Below are 23712 nucleotides of genomic sequence, written 5' to 3'. Positions count from 1 at the left end.
TCTGATATTCAAACTTTATTTTCATTCTCATCTCCAAAATGCCTCTCTCTATAATATTTTTGACAGAGGACAATCAGAGCCAATAATAATCCAATACCTTATACGTTCTTGAGTTATGCAATTTCTTAATCTGCTTGATTTCTGGGGGAGTGTCAAACTGGCTATAAACTCTCCCCCATCTGTCTGTACTTGTCTCAGATCTTTTTCTTCAGTGGCTACAATTTCTACTTGATAAGGGTCATTATTATTTATAGCACACATTGTTTTTCACTGTGTTTAATATATTACCATGCTGCTTACTGACTGACTTTGTCAGCAAAGTGTTCTATATAGTTTACTACTATACAAAAATGCTTCCTAATGTGTCTTATGTTTTCAGAGACCTGGGTTAAAGAAGATATGTTTATGCTATGTCCATAGATCACTGTGACTTGCTTGCTTTCTATGGAAATAAGACTTGCACACAGTGCCCGTATCACCTATCTTGCCTTCCTGCCTTCTCTTCACAGTAACACACTGAATCTTTCACCAGTTTCTACCAAAACCAAAGAAGGGAAAATTTTCAAATATAAATTCCCTTGAATGTCACAAATTGAGCTTGGAGAAGATAGCAAGTACAAAGCTTGTCATCCCATTTAGCGAAAGGATGCAGCAGCAGCTCAATACTTCAGCTCAGTGTGGCTTTGTAGCTAGTCTGTCAGCACACTTGTAGGTTTGTACAAACCACACAGCTTGTGGTTGGGTGACAAAGGAGGGAGACGGAGAATTATACTGCAAAATTGCATCATTGGAGGCTAAATTGCAATATCATTATTTCATTTATTAATTAGGTCTTTTCTATAACTGTATCATACTATCAGAATACAGTAGTCTCATATGCTACAGACCCATTGTACAAACTGATTTTAAGTCAAGATGTTAGCGTTACTCAAATACTTTCTCTTACATTTACCTTCAATAGAACATCAACAATCCAATATTTAATCCTAGAGTAGCTAGTCAAAAGCTAAAAAAATTTCTAGTAAACTGAAACATATGAATGAACACACACAATGCAACTGATCAAACACTTAAATACACAGCAAGGCAGGTCAATAAACCCTGGGACAATAATACAATGATTGTTATACAGGCATCTTTAACAGTCCATCTTACTATGAAATAATACTAGAATAATTAGCGAGCAGTTATTTGCTGTGCTGGCCAATCTTGGTATGCATTTATTGTTCATTAGCTTTTTCTAATAAGCTGATCTTTTGTACTGAAATATGACAATAAAACAAGTCTTCTAGGATTTACTAAGGCACTGAAGAAGGCGGCTGAGGCCTCTCTTTTTCCCTGAGCATTTAGTATGTTGAGCTAGATTAGTGACTAACTTCAGGGCATATGGGTTTTATCTGACAGAAATGCAAAATATATTTTCTTTAGCAGAAATCACATTTCTCAGAAAAGAAAAATGTGTGCTATTTCTTTAAAATCTTTACAGCCTTACTTATGTCTAACAGAGGCTTCTTTCTACTCTACTTCCGGGGCCTTTGCTCATAAACTGAATTATTTGACAGCTCTGTAGCTTATTTATAGAAAGGCTAAATTTAAAATGGATGTTGTATTCCAGACTTAATATGACAAGGGCTTTTGTCTTCAGTGAGGATGCAAAATCCTTTGCTTCCTCAAGGTATACAATTGAAAACTTGAGTTTTATCAGGAAAAGAGAAAAGAAAATTTTAAGTCAGGAGAACATCACTGTTAGATCCTCTCTTTTTCTACACTATTCACTTTTTGTGCTTAATTTATTTCAGCATCGAATGTTACTTGAAATACATGCCCATTTGCTAGCCTGTGACTCTTCCATCTCTACACAACCTGTTTCTTGAATATAATCAAGCAGAAACTTGAAGATTTCTGTTAAATGTTCAAAAAAAGTAACCAGATTTTAAGAAGAGTAAGTCTCTCAAGTGTCCTGTGCAGAAAGCGCAATTTCTTGTCAGACTAGCAGGTATAAACAACTAAATCAGGAATAAGCAAGGAAAATATTGTAACAAGTGCATGGCAAACCATGACATCTTTGCAGAATACTAACGAATCGATGCACCTTGCAAACTACAGAATAACAGGGGCAGACTTATTTAGAGTGAAAGAGAAGTTACAGAAACTGTCACCTTCCATTGTCTTGAGCTTGGTACAGGCTGCTTCTCATGTTTTGGGAGAGCGGTAACATAGCTGTACATGTTCTCACTTTCACATCATGGCTGCAGCCAATAGTGTCCAGAACCTCAGTGACCTCTGCTCTATTTTGTTCATAAACTACCTCTCAAGAGGCTCAAAGGTGCAAAAATAAGAAGTAAATTCACTCAGATTTTCACACAGTGATGCTTTGCTGTTTCTGATATTTTGTCAATTATTATTTACTTAATTCTTTTTCTATTTTTTCTGTTTCTTGGTTAGGTAACTGAAAACACAGATGATTTAATTAACTAGCGTGAAATCTGTTTTCTCTTGTGTAAGACAAACCTTGCCACTAATATCAGTGAAATTCTACCCCATCACCTTACAATAAACTAGTTGTATTCTACGTGAGATGTTAACAATGGCTTATCATCCTAATACTGGGTGGCAAGTCGGAATGAAAAAAAACCCTGCTGTTTACTCAACTCCACATTGTCTGTTCACATTTTTCAGGAAACACAATGTTTTTCAAGTCCACACACAATTTTGCTAACTAAAAATGTGCAGTAAGTGAACAGTTTTTAAATGAGAATGAAGTGTTCTTCAGCTTTTAAAATTGAAGTCTACATTATGTAACAGAAACTTTTTCCTCCTAACAATATTAGCACTTATGTTAATTTGGTAGCTTTTTGAAAGCTTTAAAGATTTTTTAATTTACTTTTAACTTAAAATCTGTTGTAAAAGATTCTTGCATTTTTGCTTTACTGCCATTTCTTGATTGCTTAGATACATTTCCCATGATTTCCAGATCTTAGAAAGTAACATAGGTCTGGAAAGTAAAGAGTTTACAAGCTTTTCCCTCTGTTTGTGTCTTTAACCCTTCATGTTTTCTTCCATAATTTTATAGGGACAATCTAACAAGTGGGGTTCCAGTAATGTAGTCTCTTCTTTGTTTATATAAAATATACTTACATTGGGGAGGGGGGCAGAACAAAACAAAAAACAACAGGGAGAAATACTGGATAAAATTTTGGTTCCACTCAGGGGTTAAGTTTTCACATATTATATACCTTTCAAAACTACACAGGTATACACCACCAGAGAGCACCTGTTTGAACAATACATGAGTAATCCTCTTAGTTTTTAAGAACTGTTATACATTCTACAAAGGTTTCAATAATAGAAAAGCTAAGAGCCTTTAGACTGTGCCTTAATGCAGTTCATCAAAGACATAAGCCATTTCCCAGCTCTACACCAGCTGTGTAACACTTGGCTAGCATTAGCAGAACTTCTTTCTTCAGTCATTTAAGCTTTCAATGAAAAGCATTTTCTTTGTAGAAAAAAGCTTAAGATCTCTGTTGGAATGAACTCTGTTGCTGGCCATCCTTCCGGAAGCCCAGTCTTTTATTATTTTTTTTTTTTTTTAAGTCAGCAGGAGCTAAACAGATGGCTTTGAAAATTGCACTTTCATTTATGGGCATGTATATGCATCTACACTTACACATAACATGCTCATATATATAGTGGTAGGCCAAAAAAATAAAGCCACTGCAATTTTGGTTATCCCGAACCTAGATTTAGTACTTAATGAATATAGAGATGAAAACTAATTTCCATCTCTAAATGCTGTGTCATAAATAGATAGCTAGTACTTACAGTACTCTTTTCTTTTTTAACATATTTCAAACACCACCACTGTAACAGTAAATATCCTGTTAAGAAAGCCAGAACACATACTTGAGTACTGTTTTGCTTCAAGTTGGTGTGATGATGGTATATCTGGATACTCAATAGTTCCACTCTATTATTGCAAAAAGGCATAATTACATCACATAATAACAAAATAATTACTTACACTTATCCATCCTTTCTAAGGATTGAAAGAAGAGGGCTATTAGTTTTTGGAGCTGAGCATGAGTATTTTTTGCTGTTAACTGCAATTGTGCAATTTCTACTATGACGTCTAGTGGCTGCCATTTATTTTCTGTGGTTTCTTCTACATGCAGGATTTTTGTGGTTTCTTCTGTGAAGAATCAGGGTTACTAATAACAAGCCACAGGAATTATATTTCTCAAGGTCAGAGTTCACTATAATTTTGCTAAGCAGCACTACATTTCTAAGTTTGAGCATCAACAGCAAGAAAAATTCTATCAATAATGTCCTCCTCTCCTGACTGGCAAACACTTGTGCAAATACATCACTGATGCAGAGAGAGTAAAGTAACTACTGCATATTTTTCTAGACCTTGGACAAATATATATTCATATGGCACTCACTTTTCATGACTGGTCTCCTCTATACATTTTGATCAATTCTCCTGGCTGGTAGTCAAGAACTATGGATTCAAACTGCAGTAAGGAATATTTTTCTGAAGCAGACTGCATAAAATACAGTTAGTACAGACAATCAGTAAGGTATCTGGCTGTGCAATGCAGTCCAATTTAATAACTCTTGTAATATATTTAGAAAAGGACAGTATATTTGAAGAAGTACTTAAACCTACAAAAACTACGCTAAAGTCCTAAAAAAGTATTCAAAGATTCATGCAAAAATAGGCACAGACTGTAACAACAGAAACTTACAGAAGAATAGCTATAATCTATTCTAATAAAGTTAACTAAAAAATAGCTAAACCAACCTTTAAATAAATTCATATTTAGATAAACCTGTTTCCAAAAAGCAGGATCTATCCTATTTAAATCATCAGCTGAAGTACTCCTCATACTCCCAGTACATCATCAGCCTTTAGTGGAGTAGAATGTCTGCTATATATTCAATTCCTCCTGGTTCCATATGCTGTCATCTGAAAGGCATTTCACTCCATTAATAATTGCAACATGGTATGACAGAAATCACACATAGAATTTGCTGGAATGGACTTAACATTAAATTTCTCCCTAATTCATAAAGAATAGTTTGTTGCTTCAGGAATCTGAAATACAGTTTTATTGTATTACAGGGCTGGGAACAAACACAGTATTCTCAGGAAATAAATGTGGAGGTATATGAGAAGCAAATAAAGGAACACTACAGTTACAGCAGGAAAATCAGAACGGACCTGGCTTCCTTCATTAAGTGCTTTTATTTGTTTATTAGCATTGCTAAAGCAACATTAGATAATAAGAAAATACTAATAACATTTCATTAATAGCTGCAAATAAAACTTAACTTTGCCCTCGCAGCAGAAAAGCCAGGAAATCCTAGTAAAATGTAGTTTATCCATTCAAGAACTTATTTTTTTCCCATTACTAGAAATATCTACAAATATCACAAAGGAAAGATGATCTCAGTAATGGAAACTAACAAATATTTTCAAACAGCACCTACAATCAATTAATGCTCTTTTAATATATCTTGTATACTTATTTCAATATTCAGCAGTAAAAGTTAAAAGTGACATTTCAAAAGCTGAAGATACCAGTCCACATTTTATTATAGAGCCATACAGGTTTGAGAACATCCTGCACCTCAACCCCTTATTATCACCTACTCAGTTGAAATATGCCTACTGCAAACATGGCTTGTTTCAGTGCAAAATCAAAAAGTTGGTATAAAATATCAACAATTAATCTAAGACAAGTATCTATGCTCCTGGGATTGTCAATTTAATACAGCATTTGGTAACACTACAAAGACATCCAGCCGTGTGTGAATCCCAGTCTGAGAAATAAACAGATCTCCAAATGCTATTGTATTAGAATCTCCTGAATACCATTCCTTCTAACTTCGTTGTAGTCTGACTTGTCATTAACGGTGCAAGTGTGAGCCTCTCTCAGCTTTATCTTCCAAGTTTTCTGAACAGCACAGTCTTCAGTTCCTGTATTCCAGCCACACTGCTTTTCTAACTAGTTTCTATCTATATTACAATTAGTCCCAGTTGGAACATATCTTCTTGCTATGGGTTATCCTATCCCAGGACACTTCTTTACCCATTTTTATATTCTCTTTACTTGATTTTCTTCCTCCTCTCCATCTAGAGGGATTACCATGATGGTCTTTTCCAAACTCCTGTTGTTATTACCTGGTTCAAAATGGTAGTTAGTCATATCAGCTTGATCCCCCAGAGCCCCTATTTCACCTGAGCAGACAAACCTGTTTGAAAAGAGTTCCCTTTCAAAGAATGCTTCTTTCAAAAATCCCAAAATCCTCCTAATATCTATCTTGAGAACCATGCATTCTTCATTATTTTCACAAAGATGAGAATAACTCATTAGAGTTTACCTCAACCTTGGTTTCTTTGAGCACCTTGCCTACTTGGCATAGTCATCTTCACCCTGTTAAACCAGAATTCCAAGCTATCACTTACCCTGATACAAAGAAAAATCTGCAGAGTCCATGCTAGTATCATCAGGATGTTTTTATGCCAAGTTTACATCCCAGATTCTGGCAAGCTACACACACTTCAAGATCTGTTCTCATAATCAGCTTCTTTATTTTTATTGCGGGTTCACAATCTCAGAGGTCTTGGAGCTGAGCCACTCATCTCTCACTCTTTCTTCTTTTTTTAAATCATTAAGCCTTCTAACCCTTTTTTCAGTCCTCTGTATGTCAACTATTTCCCTTTTGAATTTCATTTTCTAATCACCTCCATCATCCATTTGTCTGGTGCAGCCAGTTTCTTACATTGCTTCTCATATTTTCTTCCCATGTCTTTCACTTGCCCATTTTCCAAATATCATTGACTAGCTCTTCCATTGCTAAGTCAATTCTGTAACTGTAAAAGACAGGAAGCAAACTGTTTCCCTGAATTACCCTGCACATGCTGAGATTTTTCTCCTTGATTTTGTTTGGTGCATGCTTATTTCTTACACACACACCCCCCCATCAGATTTATAAACTCTCCCCACATTCTCCTTTAAAGGCACACTGCCCTTAAATTTACCGTTATTTCTAATGGTGACTGTATATGTAGGAATACTTTCTCCCCTACTTTCCCCCACTTGTTATAACACATATCCATTTCTGTGTCATGCCTCAAATTATAATCACCTCTGTAACTACTGAAATCTACTCTTCCTATTCCTACTATTCAGGAAATAAAAGCAGTATTTCTGAATCAATTTGTCCATTTCTTCCTCTTTGCTTGCTTTTGTGTCTGGCTGCTCTTTTTTACCTTTAAAAACAAAGCCAACACCCCCCAAAAAAAAACCACAACCAGAACCACCAAACAAAAACAGACTACAAACAAACAAACAAACCAACAAACAAATTTCTTCTCTCCCACAGAATCTGCTAAGTGTGCACCACTTGTGATTTACATCAGACAGCATTCCCCTCTGACCAAGTTGTATAAAGAAAGCAACAACGTATTTTGAATTGTGATTCCCTTCCAGAAACTGATTTCTAAAGGCACAAATGATGTAAATATTACAGTTAAGTCTGAGACACAATAATCAAACAACCTACTATTAAATCTACTAGTACTTTTTAGAAAAACAATCAAGTTTAAGAATTACTACAGTGCCTTCCTCTTTGAACAGGTGTGGCCTAGCAGACCATCCTTTAGTTTGAGTGCACTGTTTGAACAGGGTAGAGAACGAATAAAAATGATAAAATACAGGATTGCTCAATTAAAAATTTTAATATGCCTACATACTTCTGTATACTTCAAGTTAATTTATCCAGAATGTCATCGGCTGGTTGTATTAAACTGTGCATGGTACTGTCCTGTTGGAAAATTCGAATATGCTTCTTCTTTAAGATAAATGTTCCTAGCAATAAATAAAAAAAAAGATGCAGTTAGTAAATGTTTTCTCATTATAATACAGAACTAACCTGAGAAACCTAAAGAAGATGTAATGCATAAACACTCATAACTGATAATATAATTCACAATTATTAGAAATTGAATTTAATATAACTAGATCTTTTTCTCCAAAACTGCCACATCTCAATATAGCAAACGTGATTTTTTTCATCCAAAAATAACCTTCCAAAAATCTCACAGTGAAAACCTAAATTAATACAATCCCAAATTTTTGCCTTCATAATAGGAAAGCATCAGGTACTGGAAGTTCTTTTGCAAAATGTATGTATGCACGCATGATGAGAAAAAAAAGGAGAAAAAAAAAACCTGGAAGAACCGAACACTAAATCACTTGGTTTGACTTCTTTTTTTCCTTCACATATTATCTTCCTCCTTTCCCAGAGCAGACACCTCTACCTCTCCACCAAGACACGTCTGGGGGTTAGCTAAAGAATCATCTAGTTTTGTCATACATAATGGAAAAGCTCCATTTGTGCCATTAGCTTAACTCTGAGCTATCAGAAACAGGAAGTTCTACTGATAATCATCCTTTTTTGTTTCAGAAAACTAAGGTAAATTAAAGAAACATGTACTGTTCTACACTTGATAGTATCATTTTCTGCATAGTTAATTGTATTTATTCTCTGCTATCTACATAAAACATCTGTTGTCAGTAGAACACTTTGAAGAACTCCAGCTACAAACTCACACATGGAAGTTAGTAACAATCATAACCTATCTTTGAAGACTGTTTAAATAGTACTGAAAAACACACTTAAGCCGGATTGTTTATTTTTTTAGAAGTATAAACTTGTATTAAAAGAAGTAACAATACAAGTATGAAAGCTCTTTGAAAGTCAATCTATTGTGTTAATGTTAAAGAGTTTGACTTGAAAAGAAGAAAACTCTTTTGGTGCTTACCTTGCTTTCTGCTCCTGAGACAGCTTTGCATTTACGTTATCTAAAGCTTGGCGGCGTTCCCGCTCCTGTCGTTGTTGATGCCGCTCTAAAACTAACTGTGCCCTTGCAGCCTGTGTACTTTGCCTGTCCCATTCAGCATCTCTTCGGTGTTCTTCCTCTTTGACTCTCTACAGGAGTGAAAAAAAATGCTTCATTTTCACTTTATTCAAAGATGAAACAGTATATATAAAGTCTGGCAAATCAATCCAAACAAACTTGCTTGCCTTTAGTGATCACTAGGGGTAGCATCTGAAATAGGGAGAAAAAGCGCTTCCAAACTAGGTAGGAGCCCATGCATTAGGCATAAGATATCACAGATGAGAAAGCTATACTTTTCCAAGGAGCAAGACTCCCACCTCTGCACAAGGTAAGAAAATTAGGATCTGCCACCTGGCAGAAGTAAGTTATTCAGTAGATTACTATTTCTCTCTGATATACTAGGTCTTTCTAAAAACCCAGAGCAGCAAGATAAAACATCGGGGTTTGGGATTATTTTTTTTTAAAAGTTCTTATTAGTAAAAGTTGTAACTTCTTGAGGTCAGAAGTTAGTAGACATCAGTATGGCTTATAATACAGCTAACTCAGAGTAATAACTGACCCGCCAATACCAGATAAGTAGACCCAAATTGTTTGTAACTCTGTCTCTGTTATACTATCACTTCCTTACTTCTTGCCTGACATCATACTGAACTGATTCAAGAAACCAGGCCTGCAAAACCCCTCACTTTCCTTGGTGGGGTTCATTTTCTGCCAGCTTAACTACTTCAATGGGTTCACTTTAGGGTCATAGGAGAGCCAGTAAAATGACAACTCTATCTTCAGCTTTAATAACACCACTGGATAAGACATAGTGTAGCATACAGTATTGGATGGATTAAAAAAAATAATTGAACGGCTATTCATTAGCCGTTATGAATTCAGCCTCTGCACTGAATGAGGAAAGTAGCTTCCTACTTCACGATACCTAGGCCTGTACACTCATGACTGCACAGGAAGGGTAAATTTCTTCATTTTGACTGCCTGCTTTCATAGACCTTTAGAGTAGCAATTATTAGCAATATTTCATTTTTCTATTTTCTATTGTAATCCTATCCCAGAGCATGGCTCGTGTGGTAGAAAGGAAATTCTGTTACGTTCATGAGCTTTTAAGACTATGAAATATGCACGAACAGGATCACTGGACCTGCTCTATTTGTCTTGCTCAAGTGCCCTTGAGCATCAGAACACTGCTCTAGCCGGCCCTGCTTTCACCCTCAATTCCTGGCTCTTTCTTCTTCCCCTATGGAGCAGTCCACTCCTGCTCATCCCTTGCAGGCAGCTTGTGCAATCAATCTCAGGTCCTAAACTGCATGATGAAGTCTGGGTCTCGGGCTGCGCAGGACCTTGCTCCCCCAGTAGGCCACCATGGACCATGCCCCAAGATCCCCCAGGTGCCCTGGCCCTGGCCTCCACAGCAACCTTCCTCCCAGCCCAGCTCCAGGGCTCCAGCTCACTCCTGCTCCATGACATTTCCCAGCTGAGACACTGTGTTCAGTTTGATTGATTAAATTTCTGGTAAAATTCAGATCAATGGAAAACACAGTTTTATAATGGGATGTGCAGGGCAAACAATAGTTTCTTCTACAAACACTGTCTACAATTCTATTACAACCAGAAACACAGAATACATGTGTCAGCTTAAATACCAGTTTCTCCAGAACTTGCTGCTGTTGAGAGTAACGGATTGCCATCAGCTGATCCTGATTCATTCCCTTCCATCGATCTGTGATCACACGATGTCTACCAAAGGAACTGACTGCTTGTTCAGGGTTTTCAGAAAGTAAATTTCCTTGAAGGAGGCCGGAAATTTCATCCATGTCATCTTTCATTTTTTGATCCTTTTCCAACTTCTTTTTCTCAGCTAGTTCAGCAGCCTAAATTCAGTGAAAGAAGAGAACTGATATTTTTTCCGTGAGAAAGTATTAACTAAGAGATGCAACAAAATTAATACATCATAACAGGTTTCTTTCCACCTTGTATACAGTTGTCAACAGCATCACATACAAATACTATGATCATGATCCTATTGGCTACGATCAAAAATCTAATAGTATACATTTCTTTAATGTTGTTATACCACATACAGCAAATAATTTGGGGAAAAAATAATTTTGCTTCATAAGAAAAGCCAGAATGAAATAAAAACCAATTTCACATTTATCCACAAGCAAACACCAGTTGGTATTTGGAAACCAAACACAATATGGAAGAAATTTATGATAAAAATTTACAATCTTGAATCACTAGCCTTGATATAGATTACGTAATAGAGAGCATGGAGAGCATGATTAAGCACTCAAAACAAAATAGACAGGAGATGCCTATGTTAAGCCTGAAGATGCAGCTTGGAATCTGTTCCCTTTGCTGATAAAAAATACTAACTTGAGTCATATGATGTGAACATATTTGTAGTATTCGAAATCATAATATGCATTCTTTATGGAAATCACTGTTCCTAGTCCACTATAAGGTCGTAGTCTCCTATTCAGAGGAAGTTTTCCCCTTACAAAACTTGAGAAAGCAATTATTATTTTACTTTAATTGCCTTCCAAAGAAAAATTAGACTAATTAGAGGTAGAATGATAATGCTATGCATCACCCATTTTTAATGCCGTCTCGTTCTTTTGTAACATGTAAACTAAACCATCTGGAACAATGCACAGTGCTGGCTTCCACAGGGAAAGGTGACAGGTTAACTTTCTTCTTGCCGGGGCACAAAGAGCACAGGTTGCCAGACCTGTCTCTCATGTATGTAGCTTTACACATCTATCTTGACTGCAACAGAGCAGTGGATATCTCTTTCTCCAGTTTGTCCAATATTGGCTCATACTCTGTTCAAAAACTGCTGGCTTGAGAATATTCACTTTATGAGTTAACTAGAACAGTTGTGTACTTTCCTTACCAATTAGTAGTTTGCTGGTTGGCACACAGACAATTTAGAAAGTGGATGAGGACAAATGAAAAATGGAGGATTATGCATCAAGAAAGTCACAGTAGGTCAAATAGTCTTCTGTGGCAAAAAAGGTGAAGTTGAAAAATAGTAGGCAGAGTAGCTAGAACATATGAACAACTGAGAATGACAGAACTACCTAGGCATACATGTGGGAACCTGTTCCTTTGTAAATGCTATGGAGAACAATTCTCACTCAGCAAGCACAGTGATCTATGCCACCCTTAAAGGAAACTGCTAACCTGAGTTTGGCTCTACATTTGTAGTTATGGACTTTGAGCCTGGGTGACAGCAGTTCTCCCAAGCATCAGGCCTGGACACTGTCAAAGAATGATTTTTTTTTGTTCTAAGCAAATGTGCACAACAACCTGTCAGGGTCTGAACGAAATAACAAATAATACTATCCTAGATTAATAAATTCCATGGCTGATAACAGCCTTGTGCTTTCCATTAAAGTAACAAAAATATTTGATGTGCAAACAAATGAATAAAAGATAAATTCTTTTATTTTTTAGATTTATAAATTAACTAAGATGCAATTCAAATTAGATGATGCAGAAAGCCTCGTATTTAAAAATACCAGCTATCTTATAGGAATGTACACTCTACTCTAAAGCAAGAAAAGAGATGTCTACTTTTAGACAAACAGAAAAGATCAAGCAGATCAAATTCCAAGTGGCAAAACTTCAACTTCAGATCTAGTAATTACTGGCTCTGCCATCATAACGTGCAATAATAACTAAATAAAGAATTACAGGCCACTTTTCCCTCTCACTGAAATCAGTGAATACAATTTTTACCAGAAGCTTAAAGGAATTTTTTTTAATCCAAAATGTGTTTCCCTCAAGTTTGTGGTTTTTTTTTTTTCCCTCCAGAAAAGTCAGTAACAACTTGACAGGAACTACATTACAATTTCCACGCAAAAAAAAAAGAAAACAAAAACCCCAATGACTTTCAATCATCCCATATTTTGGGGACACTGAACAAGAATATCTGGGTACACAGTTTAGCTTATTAATACTATGAATCAAGCAATTGTTTTTAGTACTGAAAGTGCTCCAGAGTAAATCACATTTAACAAAGTAATTTTGGATGGACCTCACATAACTACTGCCTTGAAGCTTAAAATGTGTAATTTTTATTTAGATCCCTTTATTAATGTCAATCCACTGTCATCTAGAAATAGATCCAAAAAAAGGTACTCAGACATTGTAACCCTAACCTTCTCAGTTAGGAGGGAGAGCCTAAAATTTCTGAGCTGCCTGGAAATCTTACTGGAGGAAACTCCCAGCTCTATGCACAGCCATGCGTGTACCACTACTGTGCAATGATTAATGGCACTGCAAAAGAAAGATTTTAAACTCAGAAAATGCATTGGATTTAACCTATCAAGTCAAATCCCTAATAAGATATAATTCATCAATTTATATCTGCATGGAAGAAAAAACAGATGCACAAATACATGCTCCTTCATTTATTTTGATCTGTGATGCAAATTATGTCTTCCCTACTGCTAAATGCTTCCTTTCACTGTTAATGCAAGTCATAAAGCAAAAGAAGAAATGTACATAGAAGCATTAATGAGGCCAGGATTTCACAAGCTTAGAAGTCTCAAGTGTGTGAGGAACTAACTGCCACCATCACAACTTCTGAAGTCCTTATCACCAAGTCACAAAGCTCAAATGACTAAAGTGACCTATCCAGGGTCTTTGGAACTTGTGAAAGAGTATTATTAATCTGTATAGTAAACACAGTTCCTTTGTCTGTATTATACAGATACTTATCTCATAGTAGAGAACTGCACATCCAGCACATTCAAGCTAGGAACTTCTGCTAAGCGAGGTCTGTTAAAAATCAGTATGAGTACTGTTTCCTCATGCCTGAAAATGTAGTGCTAAATACTGACGACCCTGGACATTGAATATCAAGAATAGGATGTAAGTAATAAAAGATATTTGCACAGCACACTTCAAAGAATGAAAGGTTACCATTCTTCTATGTTTAGGCACTCAGATATCTCGTGTCAGGTGAAAAAAAAGGCTCCACAGTTAATGCAAATACGTAATTTACTCAAAGCCTGAAAAACTGTTTCGCTAATGTGGCTGCTGGCTCTGAATGTGTCAGTAATGGCATAAAGTTCCATAAATAAGGAACCAGAATAATGCCATGAAATACTCATAGTAACAGTATTATGGGGAAAACTATCAAGCTGTTGTGGTATGCCCAGCAATAAACTCTAAGGACATAAGGTCTGTAATATTGTTAACAAGTCTATAAATATGAGGTCATTAAGTTAGAGATCCTCTGTAATGACATCAACTCACTTTCTTAGCATTACCTACAAAGTGTCTTGGAAAGGATTCAAGTCCTGTGCTATACACATCCTTCTGATTTCAAGAACACAATTGGTACGCCTATCACTGTACTGCTGAACTGGACATTCCCAAGTGTTGTTTTCCTTAGTGAGGAACCTCTTTCTAAAACAGTAGGATTCTGCTGTGTAATCACAATCGCATCAAAATAAGTGAAAAATAGATATTTTAGGCAGGACTCTGGGAAGCCTTCATTTCTGTTGTGTTGCTTGCCAAACTAAAATGATTACTACTGATGTATAAATTATTTCAGCAGGAATAACTGACAGTTTAAGCTAGCAGAAGTCTTCCCTTATACCAAGGACAAAAGCAATATTGGTGTTCCTGGTTAACTCATACTTAGGGAAGAGTTTTTTTGTTTGTGTTTCCGTGTTTTAGTTTTTTAAAAATTATTTTCTTCTTTACATCTCCTAAATATACTGGCTACCATAAGGACTATAGATGATGGCCATGGAGACAATGATTGAACCAAAGCCTAATTCTAGGAATTTTCTTCCTCTCTGAAGATGTATTCTTGTATTATACTTCATCTAAATTACAGTAAATGAGGATTGCCTTAGAAAGGGTAGGTTTGCTTTCTCCCTTTATGGCCATGTCAGACTGTGCATTTGCTCCTCCCAGTCAGGTGCAGCAGTCATTCATTCCAGACTAGTTGATTTTATTTCGGATTTGAGAAATGATCTAACACATCCTGCAGCTTCACGATCATGACATCAACTGCAAGAGACACGGCAGAAAAAAGTAATGAAACTCAGGGAACAGGAAACAGGAGTTTCTCCCTGGCAGCCACCAACAGGTAGAGCAGATGTGTCTAGAGCAAAATGTAGTGTGAGACTGCACCCCTCAAGAGCTTAAGGCCTTCAATCCAGCTACCCTGCTGAAGCTGCTGGAGACTCCTGTTCAACAGATTTGAGGTCAGATACAGAGATTTCTTCTCTGAAGTTTATTCTCAGGCTGAATGCCCTAGTTTTCACTCTTGGGAAAAAGCTGTATAGAAAATCCCTCTGTAACATAGCTTTCACTTAAGGACAACATCACTGAAAGGCCTGGCAACCTGAAACCTGTGGCTTGCATGTTTAATAAAGAAAAGCAGCAACTGTACCAGCACATTATTTTAGGAAAAGAGAAGAGCTTTTCTCAACCATTCAGCAAAAGAAAAGCTAAAAACAGTATCACAGTCACAAATAAACCCAAAATGAAAGTAAACAACTAACTACCTTGGGAGGGGGGAACAGGGCGGGGGGACACGCAGCTGCAAGCTGTCACTCCAATCTATACAACACAGCAATAAGAACAATAAGAGCTAACAGGAGACTGTTGCCCAAGCCTCCATTATCATGGCCTTATGGCAGGACTTTTTAGTATATTTAATATGCACGCCAGTCAAGTAAAATGTATATGCCCAAATATTACAAACCACACCACACGCAAGCCTCCCACCCCATCACCAAACCCTGTCACAAATTCAGGAATTTTTACATGAAATCAACTGGTATGACAATTATTTGGGATACTACTGCTAGCCTGAACGCACCAGCCACTTCAGGTACTATTGCAGCTATTCATATATAATACTGTTACTGTTCAGCAGCCATGACTTCAAGCAGGAAAAGCGTTTTAAATTACCTTGGGCTATCTATAAACAAAATCATATGCCAAATGTGCCCTGAAAGGCTCAAGCAACACTTACACTAAGACTTGCACACTTATACACTCAAGCCAAAAGACAGCCTACTTGATGTAGGTAATTTTAATGTGACTTATTTCTATGTGACTAGAGAAATTTAAAGCTAAGTCACACTAAATACACTTTAACCAAACTAACAGCATCTGTGTAGCCCTTTGAGCTGTATATATAAGCTGAGTGGAAAAAAAAAATTGTGCAATAAAATAAAAAACTGGAGCATGACAGATAATGGTACTAAGACAGACAGAGAAAAGTTCATGACATGTTTCTATAGGTTCCAAAGCATCCTTGATAAACAACCAAGAGACAAGTACAGAAATAGCAAAGACGCAGCCAACATGCCAAAAACAGTAGTTGTGGGGAATAAAGACAAAAAGCTACTGGCAGTAATGTTTCTATACAAGCAAAAATAAAAGCAGGCAGACACAGCTAAGATTATCCAAGAACTGATAAAAACCCGAATGAAGTACGGAAGGCTTTTGCTGTACCCTGGTTTACAGACTACAAGTCCCTGAGAAATTAGGGATTTGTTGCTGTCCTGCCAGTCAGCAAGGTGAGAACCAGGAGGAAGAATTTTGACAGAAGGTAACCAGACAGAGGATAGCTAGATCCTTGGAGGGGAGAAAGTGAATAAATTCTATCTTCCAGTTACTGAAACAACCTTGGAAGTTAGCTGCTAAGAAACTTCTGTGAGAATATCCATTACTCATCGTACTTCTGCACATCTTATTTTCCTTTTGTGTTTCCCCTTTTTTTAAAAAACAAACCAACCCAATATTAATTTACCTGGGTTCTATTGAAATCTTTAGTAGCTACACAGACAGCACGTCTGTTTTCTTCTTCTTTTCGTTGTTGCTCCATAGTCTTTTGGTCAAGTTCAATCCTATTCTTGTCATAAAGATCATCTAAATTATATTAAAATGAAATTTAGTCAATGTTCATGGACATAATGCGTCATATGAGTAAGCCACTATAAGAGAGAGACAGAGAGGAGCTACAGATACAGTAGGCTGACTTACATAACTATTTCCAAATCCTACCACTGAAGCTTTCCCTCCCGGGATTTCAGACAACTCATTAAATTAGTTTATTATGTTTGTCTTAACAGTCAGACAAAGTTAAAATGGAAAAGTGTTAAGTACTGAAGAAAAAAATACTTTATGCCACACTAGAAAAAACAGTATTATTTTTTTCTGCTCTAGAACAGTAAAGATTAGGTCTGATGGTCTGGATGGTCCAGAACAGTAAAGATTTGGTCTGGACAATTTGGTCTGATGAAGTAAACATACCATCTAGCATGCAAAACACCAATGTTTTTTCAGCATGCTCCAATACCTCATTTGAGGCATGAACCAGAAATGAAACCTAGGTGATGTTACAATCATCAAGTTATTAAATACAGATTTCTTCAGTGAGATACCAAATACATCAGAGCTTGTAAAGTAAAAACTGCTGCAGTAGTTCTAAGAGTTAAATACCGCATACATTAAAATACTGCTATGTCAAAACGACACAACCTATCAGAATTGCCGAGCAAGCAGATTAGAACCTTACTATCTTCTCTTGGTACCTGCAAACTTTTGATCAGCTAATGCATTCTTCCAGTCTCTCTGTTGCTGAAGCAACCACACTCTCATCTGCTCCTTTTGAAATTTCATCCTCTGATCATAGTTTAAGTCTTCACCCATAAACTTCTGCAAGCCAGATACAGTACATCGAGAGTCACTGTCTGAAAGTCGAGCAGGTCTATCTTTCTTTAAGGCTTGCGGATCAGACAGGTCAAATTCACGTCTTGTTTCTGGCTTCTGAAAATTCTTCTGAAATTCACTGATAGACTTATTTATGTTTCTGATATCATTTTTCTGTCTTTCTTCTAATATACACATGATCTTGTCATTTTGCTTCATTTCATTAGCTAAAGAAAAACAAACACAATGAAAATACAACTCTTAGAGGTGCATGTGGCACAGAAGTGCACATGTAAGATGGAAAATAAAAATTTTAAGAGGAATAAATAGAATATAAGTCTTCAAATTTTTATACCTTATGAAAGAGTATTTGATCTATAAGTACCAGCCCAGCAATGGCTAATTACTAACCCTAATGTTAGCAATATTTACTCATAAAATACTCCCAGTTTTTTAGGTATCTATTTATTAATGTTACAATGAAATATATGCAAGTGAAACAAAGACAATAAACATTTCTAGAATTACGAGGTTTCATTTGATTAGAACTTGCAGTAACACATGAAATATACTGTATACTAGTTCTTTCAATTTACAGTTACAACTGAAACACACTAAGTTGCTTATTAAGAAAAAAACAAAAAGCGGGCTCCCAATGAAAGGAATATAGATAGTTGTTTCATAGTTCCAATGATTCACCTAACCATAGCAGTGAAATAATTAGTTGGTACAAACACTTTCAGAACAGTTTAATAGCTCTCACCCATTTAATCAAAATCCTGTAATTGATTTAGTTTTAAAGAAAAACAAATGACAAAAAAACCCCACCCAAAACTAGCCATTTCAGCCACTTAAATATACTCCACAAGAAAAGATCATTTCCTCTGTTGCCAGACTACACATTGCTTCTGGCAGTTTCCTACGAGTCAGCGTCTAACAGGTATTCTGCCAGGAAAATCACAAGCAGCCGTAGAAGCACAGCATGGAAGTTGGCAGCTCCATTCCAGCTCTTCTTGAAACCCACAGAGAGCTCAGTCTGTGGGACCTTTTCACATGATACCACAAGAAAGCATTCCAAACACAGAGGGCCACAAAGGGTTTTGAGGTTAGGGGACACGGATGGAAATATTTGTGTAGCTACATGTTCTGACTCAGCAATGGCTGTTGTACATGGCTCATGCTTCTAGCATCAATAATCTATAGAGGAATGTATAGAATCTATATATTCTATTGAAGAATGCCAGACAGAGCATGGGCTTACTCTACAAGAAAGCAAACAAACAAATTTGCCACTTCTCTTCTGAAAAGAACAGTATTAAGTAATTAAGGTTTTTTAAATGCTTCTGTTATCTTCAGGTCTCCAAACAATGCTATTTGTCAACATGTACTTAAAGAAACCACTGAAAATTCCAGCCTATTAGAAAATGTATACCAGTTTAATCATGTCAATATAAACCTTAAGATACTAAGGAAAACACATATTGTACCACTGCACATGTACGAACATAAACATGACTATACATAGTATTCCATTTGTATGTCTGAATGTAGAGAAAAGCCTACAATTGTGCTTATATATACATATCCTGATTGACAGGTTTACGTAGACCTATATAGCAAGATTCAAGGAGACAGGCTCCATATAACAATAAATATGGCAGTCTGAAACCTATGAAGGGGAAAAGAAAGCAGGAAACAGATGGTAAATTACATTTAACTCTTCACAGAAATACCATAATATCTATGAATATACCAAGTTCTTCATTTCGTGCTTTTTCAGCTGCTTCCTGAATTTTCCTATCCTTGACCTGGGCATCCAATGCATCTTTATCAACCTATGAAAATGAAAAAAAGCAGCTCTTTAAGAGATACTATGTTTGAATGATTAAAAACAGGCATTGTCAAGCTACATTGATTCCCAGCTGTACAAGACAGATATAAACCCACTACCAACAGAGTATATATATATATCACTATTTCATGTAGGTAACAAAAAGAAAATCCAGAAACAGCATTATTAAAGTTTGTTTGCTTCGTTTTAATGCTGATAGGTATATTCTTACACCAAATCAGAACAAAACACTACATTTACATGATAAATGGAGCTATAAATGTAAACATTTAAAGCAGCACTGCACAGAATATGTTTTCCCCATTACAGCTGTCATTTTTTCTTGTTCTGCTTCCATTTATAAAGCAGGTAAGCATTCTGACAGTCAAGATGACAGGAAGTTGCAATAGTTCAGATTTCAAAAACATGTAGATGGTTGACTAAAAGTGTGTTGAAGAAATAATGGGGAATGGACAGAAATTTTCCAGTCTTATCTGACAGACGGGCATACATGTAAGCTGCCGAAATGCAATACTGGGTGCCATCTGAGATACACACAGACATCTACCATGAGCTGACAGATATGGTACAGAATATTCATATCCCTGGAGAGTACTACCTGAGCTAAGTATAATACCCTAAAGTGTATCATCAAATGGTAGCAGTCACCTCATTTTAGGCAAAAGAATCGGGTCCCAAATTCGTTGACAGAAGGTGCCAAAGTAATAGGCACAAACCTGGATTTTGTGTCTTTTTTCATTATTATTATTTTTACTGGTCAACTTACTGTCTTTGAAAGATTTGACAAAAAACAGTAATAATTCTAGTAAACTCTTTTGGTAGTCTTTGCCTAAAAACTATTCAGATCAAGGCAGAAAGACCTAAACGGGTCATGGCTGAAAATACAGAGTTAGTGCTGTAGAGGACTACTGACTATACCAAACAGACAAAGAGGTAAATCTTAAACAAGGGTGAAACCATAACAAATTGTACAGGGTATCATTGTCCAAAGACAGTGATGTTGTGGCCATTAAATATCTACCCATTTAGAGGTCTCATTTGGGAAACAAAGCTTTCAATATCACTATAGGAAACTGTTAAGAAAATTCAGTATGACTCCATTAGTAGTTTCTAGCAATAATACAGGTTAAGGCAATGCATTGACCTGCATGTGCAAATTCAGTTATGCTGTCAGCTCCCTCCCATTTGAACAGGTTACCCTTGACAAGAATACTTCCTTAAAACAACCAATGAGTCACATAAAGCTACAGGTTTAAGTGTTAAAGTAACGAATGCCTACTATGAACAGTTTGAAGCAGCTAATTTCTAATCTACTTATATTTACGTATAATAGTTCATATATAAATGGAAAGTAATTTTTCATTTGGACTATTCATCTGAACTCTTTTGGGAAATTAGTTTTGTTTATTGAGGATAAATGCTCAAATCTGTAAGCAAAGCCAGCAATATCTTTTCCATTACTCAAATGAGGAAACAGACACAGAAGTAAAAGTAATATTAAAACTAGTAATAATCAGGAAAAAAAAATTTAAAAACTCCGTTCCCATTCTCCTTCCAGTCAGTATAATCTCCTTCCAGTCAGTGTAATCTCCTTGTTTTAAACTACTCAATCCCTGCTTAAGGGTTCATGGTATTTTAAGTCAAACTGCCTTTATTTTTTAATTTTGTCAGAGACAGCCACTCAGCTGAACTGGTGAGAGAGAATGCAAAGAATCTGAAACCACATTGGAAATACTCATATAGTCTATCTCTATATAGATTTGTTGACTCTTAATGCTTGGGACTTGGCCTAACTTCAAAGCACAAGAACAGCCTCTTCTGTCACCAGTCATTGTTCAGCCAATGAATAAGGAATATTGAATGATAATAAGATATTTACAAAATTCCTAAAATGGACTCTGCTTGGATCTGTGAAAACCTGTCTGATAAGTTAATTCTTGAAGGTATTTGGGAAAGACCTTCAGATGGTGTACTTCAGTACTGCTCAATAAAATACACTGATATGCTATTTCATTCTCACCTATTTCATTACCTGAGAATTTATGGTTTACATTTCATTTTTAAAGGTCTAGAAAAGACACCTTCCGAGAAATTACATGTCTCCTGATGAAAAAATTAGAACCATCTTACTATACCCATCCCACACCTGTTTAAAAAAAAAAAAAATATTATTAGCTCCTTCCACTTAAGTGTAGAGGAATGAAGCTGGGTTAATTAACATTGATAACATACAGCTGTGGGCTGGCTTCAGGGGCAGCGGGTTGGCTGATGTAGATAAGGTGCAGCTGTGGCTGGTTCTGTTAAGTGGCTGGGCAGCCAATGAAGACAGAGCAGTTGAGGAAGAAGCAAGAGAAAAGAGAGAGAGAGCGTGTGCATCCTGAATGAGGAAAGACTAAGAGAAGGCAGCAGCGGGACTGGCATGAAGAGTATGTTGGTATGTGATGGTAAAAGACCTTATTGCAGCTGGCTAGTTTGGAGAATGCTGTGACACTTAGGTATATTGTTGGCTACTATATGTCAGGATACTCTATCAGGCTGGGCAGCCTGTCCTGTTTATTAAGTGGGAACTGCTGCTTTGGTCTGCAACTACAGTGATTCTCGCATAAGAGCAGCTAGAATAAATCCAAAGCACTGTTGGAGATAAAGTGAAGATTATCTTTCCACTGACTTGAGATATATTTCTGTACTAAAGACAAGGTGGATCTAATTGATACCTGTTGCAGTTCTACCAGTCCAATGAAGTCAACAGTTAGGAATTATTTTCACCAATTCTAAATTTGGTTCTATGCTAGTTAATGCTGCAGCACTTAACATGTGATATATGCATCAGCACTGAGCACTCAGAATACTTTACAATAATTTAAACTTATTTCACCTTACAGTACTCTTCCCTCCATGCACACACACAGAATCCTAATGAGGGCCTTTGGAAACATTACAGGATGATTAAATGAACTACTACATCCAAATTTTAAATTGTTATAAAATAAAACATAATTTCCTGACATTCAGGGTGCAAACTGCATAGATGGCTCTAGAGAAAGCCCACCAGTATGAAGCTATCATCCCCATAGGCCTTCACAGACTGAAAGGTGCTCACATTCAGACCCCCACTCCAAGAAAGATCAAACACATCAATTAATTCCATAAATATGGCCTAATGGATCTCTCCTATTTTGCCTGATGCAAAATAGGCCCCAAATACAGGATCCCTTTCAGCAATAAACTGCTCACAGGGCCAAGCCTGCTGTCTAGTGAGATTCAAGCAGATGAGGGAAGTTATCAGCAGTGAGGTAAAAAACACTGGAATTTTTACGCCACGTTGCATGAGCCGACTTTGCATGCTTCTGGCTTAGCCCAAAGTAAAGCATATTACATTCACTTCCACACAAGTTAAGGGTGTCAAGATAGGGCTTTATCTTTTTGTCCTGTTCAGGAAATCGGAAATCACGCCCTTGAACCCTACAGCAGTGGACACAGGCCGCCTCAGGCTCTCTCACACACCTGGCAATGGCTGCCAAAAATAACTTGACGAGGCCTAGAGAGTATCAACTCGCTTATCACCAGCAACTTTTTAAAAGCACCTCAGCCTTCTGCAGCTTCTGTTCTGGCAGATGCCACAAGGCGTTTTCTCCCCGCTTCCCATCCCCAGGCACCGGCCGTGCCCGCAGCCACCGCCGAGGCGCTGAGGGGGCTCGCCCCCCTCAGCCGTCCGCGCCGGCACGGCTGCCCACTCCGGCCTGCCCTAGTGCTTGTCCCCGCTTTAGCGTCCCCTCAGAACGCACCGGGCGGGGGAACGGCACCACCCCGCCCCGCTGCGCCACGCCCCGGGTGGGGGCTGTGCCCTCACCCCTATGGTCCGGACCCGCGCGTTGAAGATGCGGCTCTGCCGCTGCAGCTCCCGCTGCCGCCGCCGCTCCAGGGCGGCTGCCTCCTGCAGGTCTCGCTGCAGCCCCAGCCCGCTCATGGCGCCGAGAGGGCAACCGGCCGCGGGGGCTGCGCGCGCGGCAGCCCGGAGCGAAGCGCGGCCGGAGAGAGCCGCCCGCCAGGAGAACAACGCACCGGGTCGCGATGGGAACGGGAGCCCCGCCCCTTCGCCGCTCGCCCCGCCCCTTCGCCGCTCGCCCCGCCCCCTCCGCGCTCGCGCCTTTGTCGCCCAACGTGGCGGCAGGCGCGAGGCGGGCGGCCGCTGAGGGCGTGCCGTGGGCAGCGCCGCCTGTCGCCCGCTGAGGGGAGAGAGGCCGGGGCCGCG

The 23712-nt window shown here is 37.7% G+C and overlaps 1 protein-coding gene across 1 annotated transcript; it reads right to left on the bottom strand.

The window, feature by feature from the left end:
• Positions 1–7385: 7385 nt before the first annotated feature.
• Positions 7386–23514, bottom strand: RIBC2 (RIB43A domain with coiled-coils 2). The gene is made up of 7 exons (XM_056340758.1): positions 23311–23514; positions 19362–19443; positions 17491–17835; positions 16707–16825; positions 10558–10785; positions 8834–9000; positions 7386–7877 (listed from the first exon to the last, which is right to left on the bottom strand). The coding sequence occupies exons 1-7, from the start codon at positions 23425–23427 to the stop codon at positions 7796–7798; spliced, it is 1140 nt and encodes a 379-aa protein (XP_056196733.1). The 5' UTR covers positions 23428–23514; the 3' UTR covers positions 7386–7795.
• Between the last annotated feature and the right edge of the window lie 198 nt (positions 23515–23712).

The sequence above is a fragment of the Falco biarmicus genome, chromosome 5 (assembly GCF_023638135.1).
Source record: "Falco biarmicus isolate bFalBia1 chromosome 5, bFalBia1.pri, whole genome shotgun sequence".
Lineage (NCBI taxonomy): Eukaryota > Metazoa > Chordata > Aves > Falconiformes > Falconidae > Falco > Falco biarmicus.
The sequence above is the reverse complement of the archived record's forward strand: the minus strand, read 5'-3'. Positions and strand labels throughout refer to the sequence as shown.

Excerpts from the sequence above, each read along its gene's own strand:
- RIBC2 (XM_056340758.1), bottom strand. The coding sequence starts at position 23,427 with ATGAGCGGGCTGGGGCTGCAGCGAGACCTGCAGGAGGCAGCCGCCCTG. Across the intron at positions 19,444-23,310 it reads CGCGGGTCCGGACCATAGGG|GTTGATAAAGATGCATTGGA; the intron begins GTGAGGGCACAG and ends TCATTTTCATAG. Across the intron at positions 7,878-8,833 it reads TCTCAGGAGCAGAAAGCAAG|GAACATTTATCTTAAAGAAG; the intron begins GTAAGCACCAAA and ends ATTTATTGCTAG.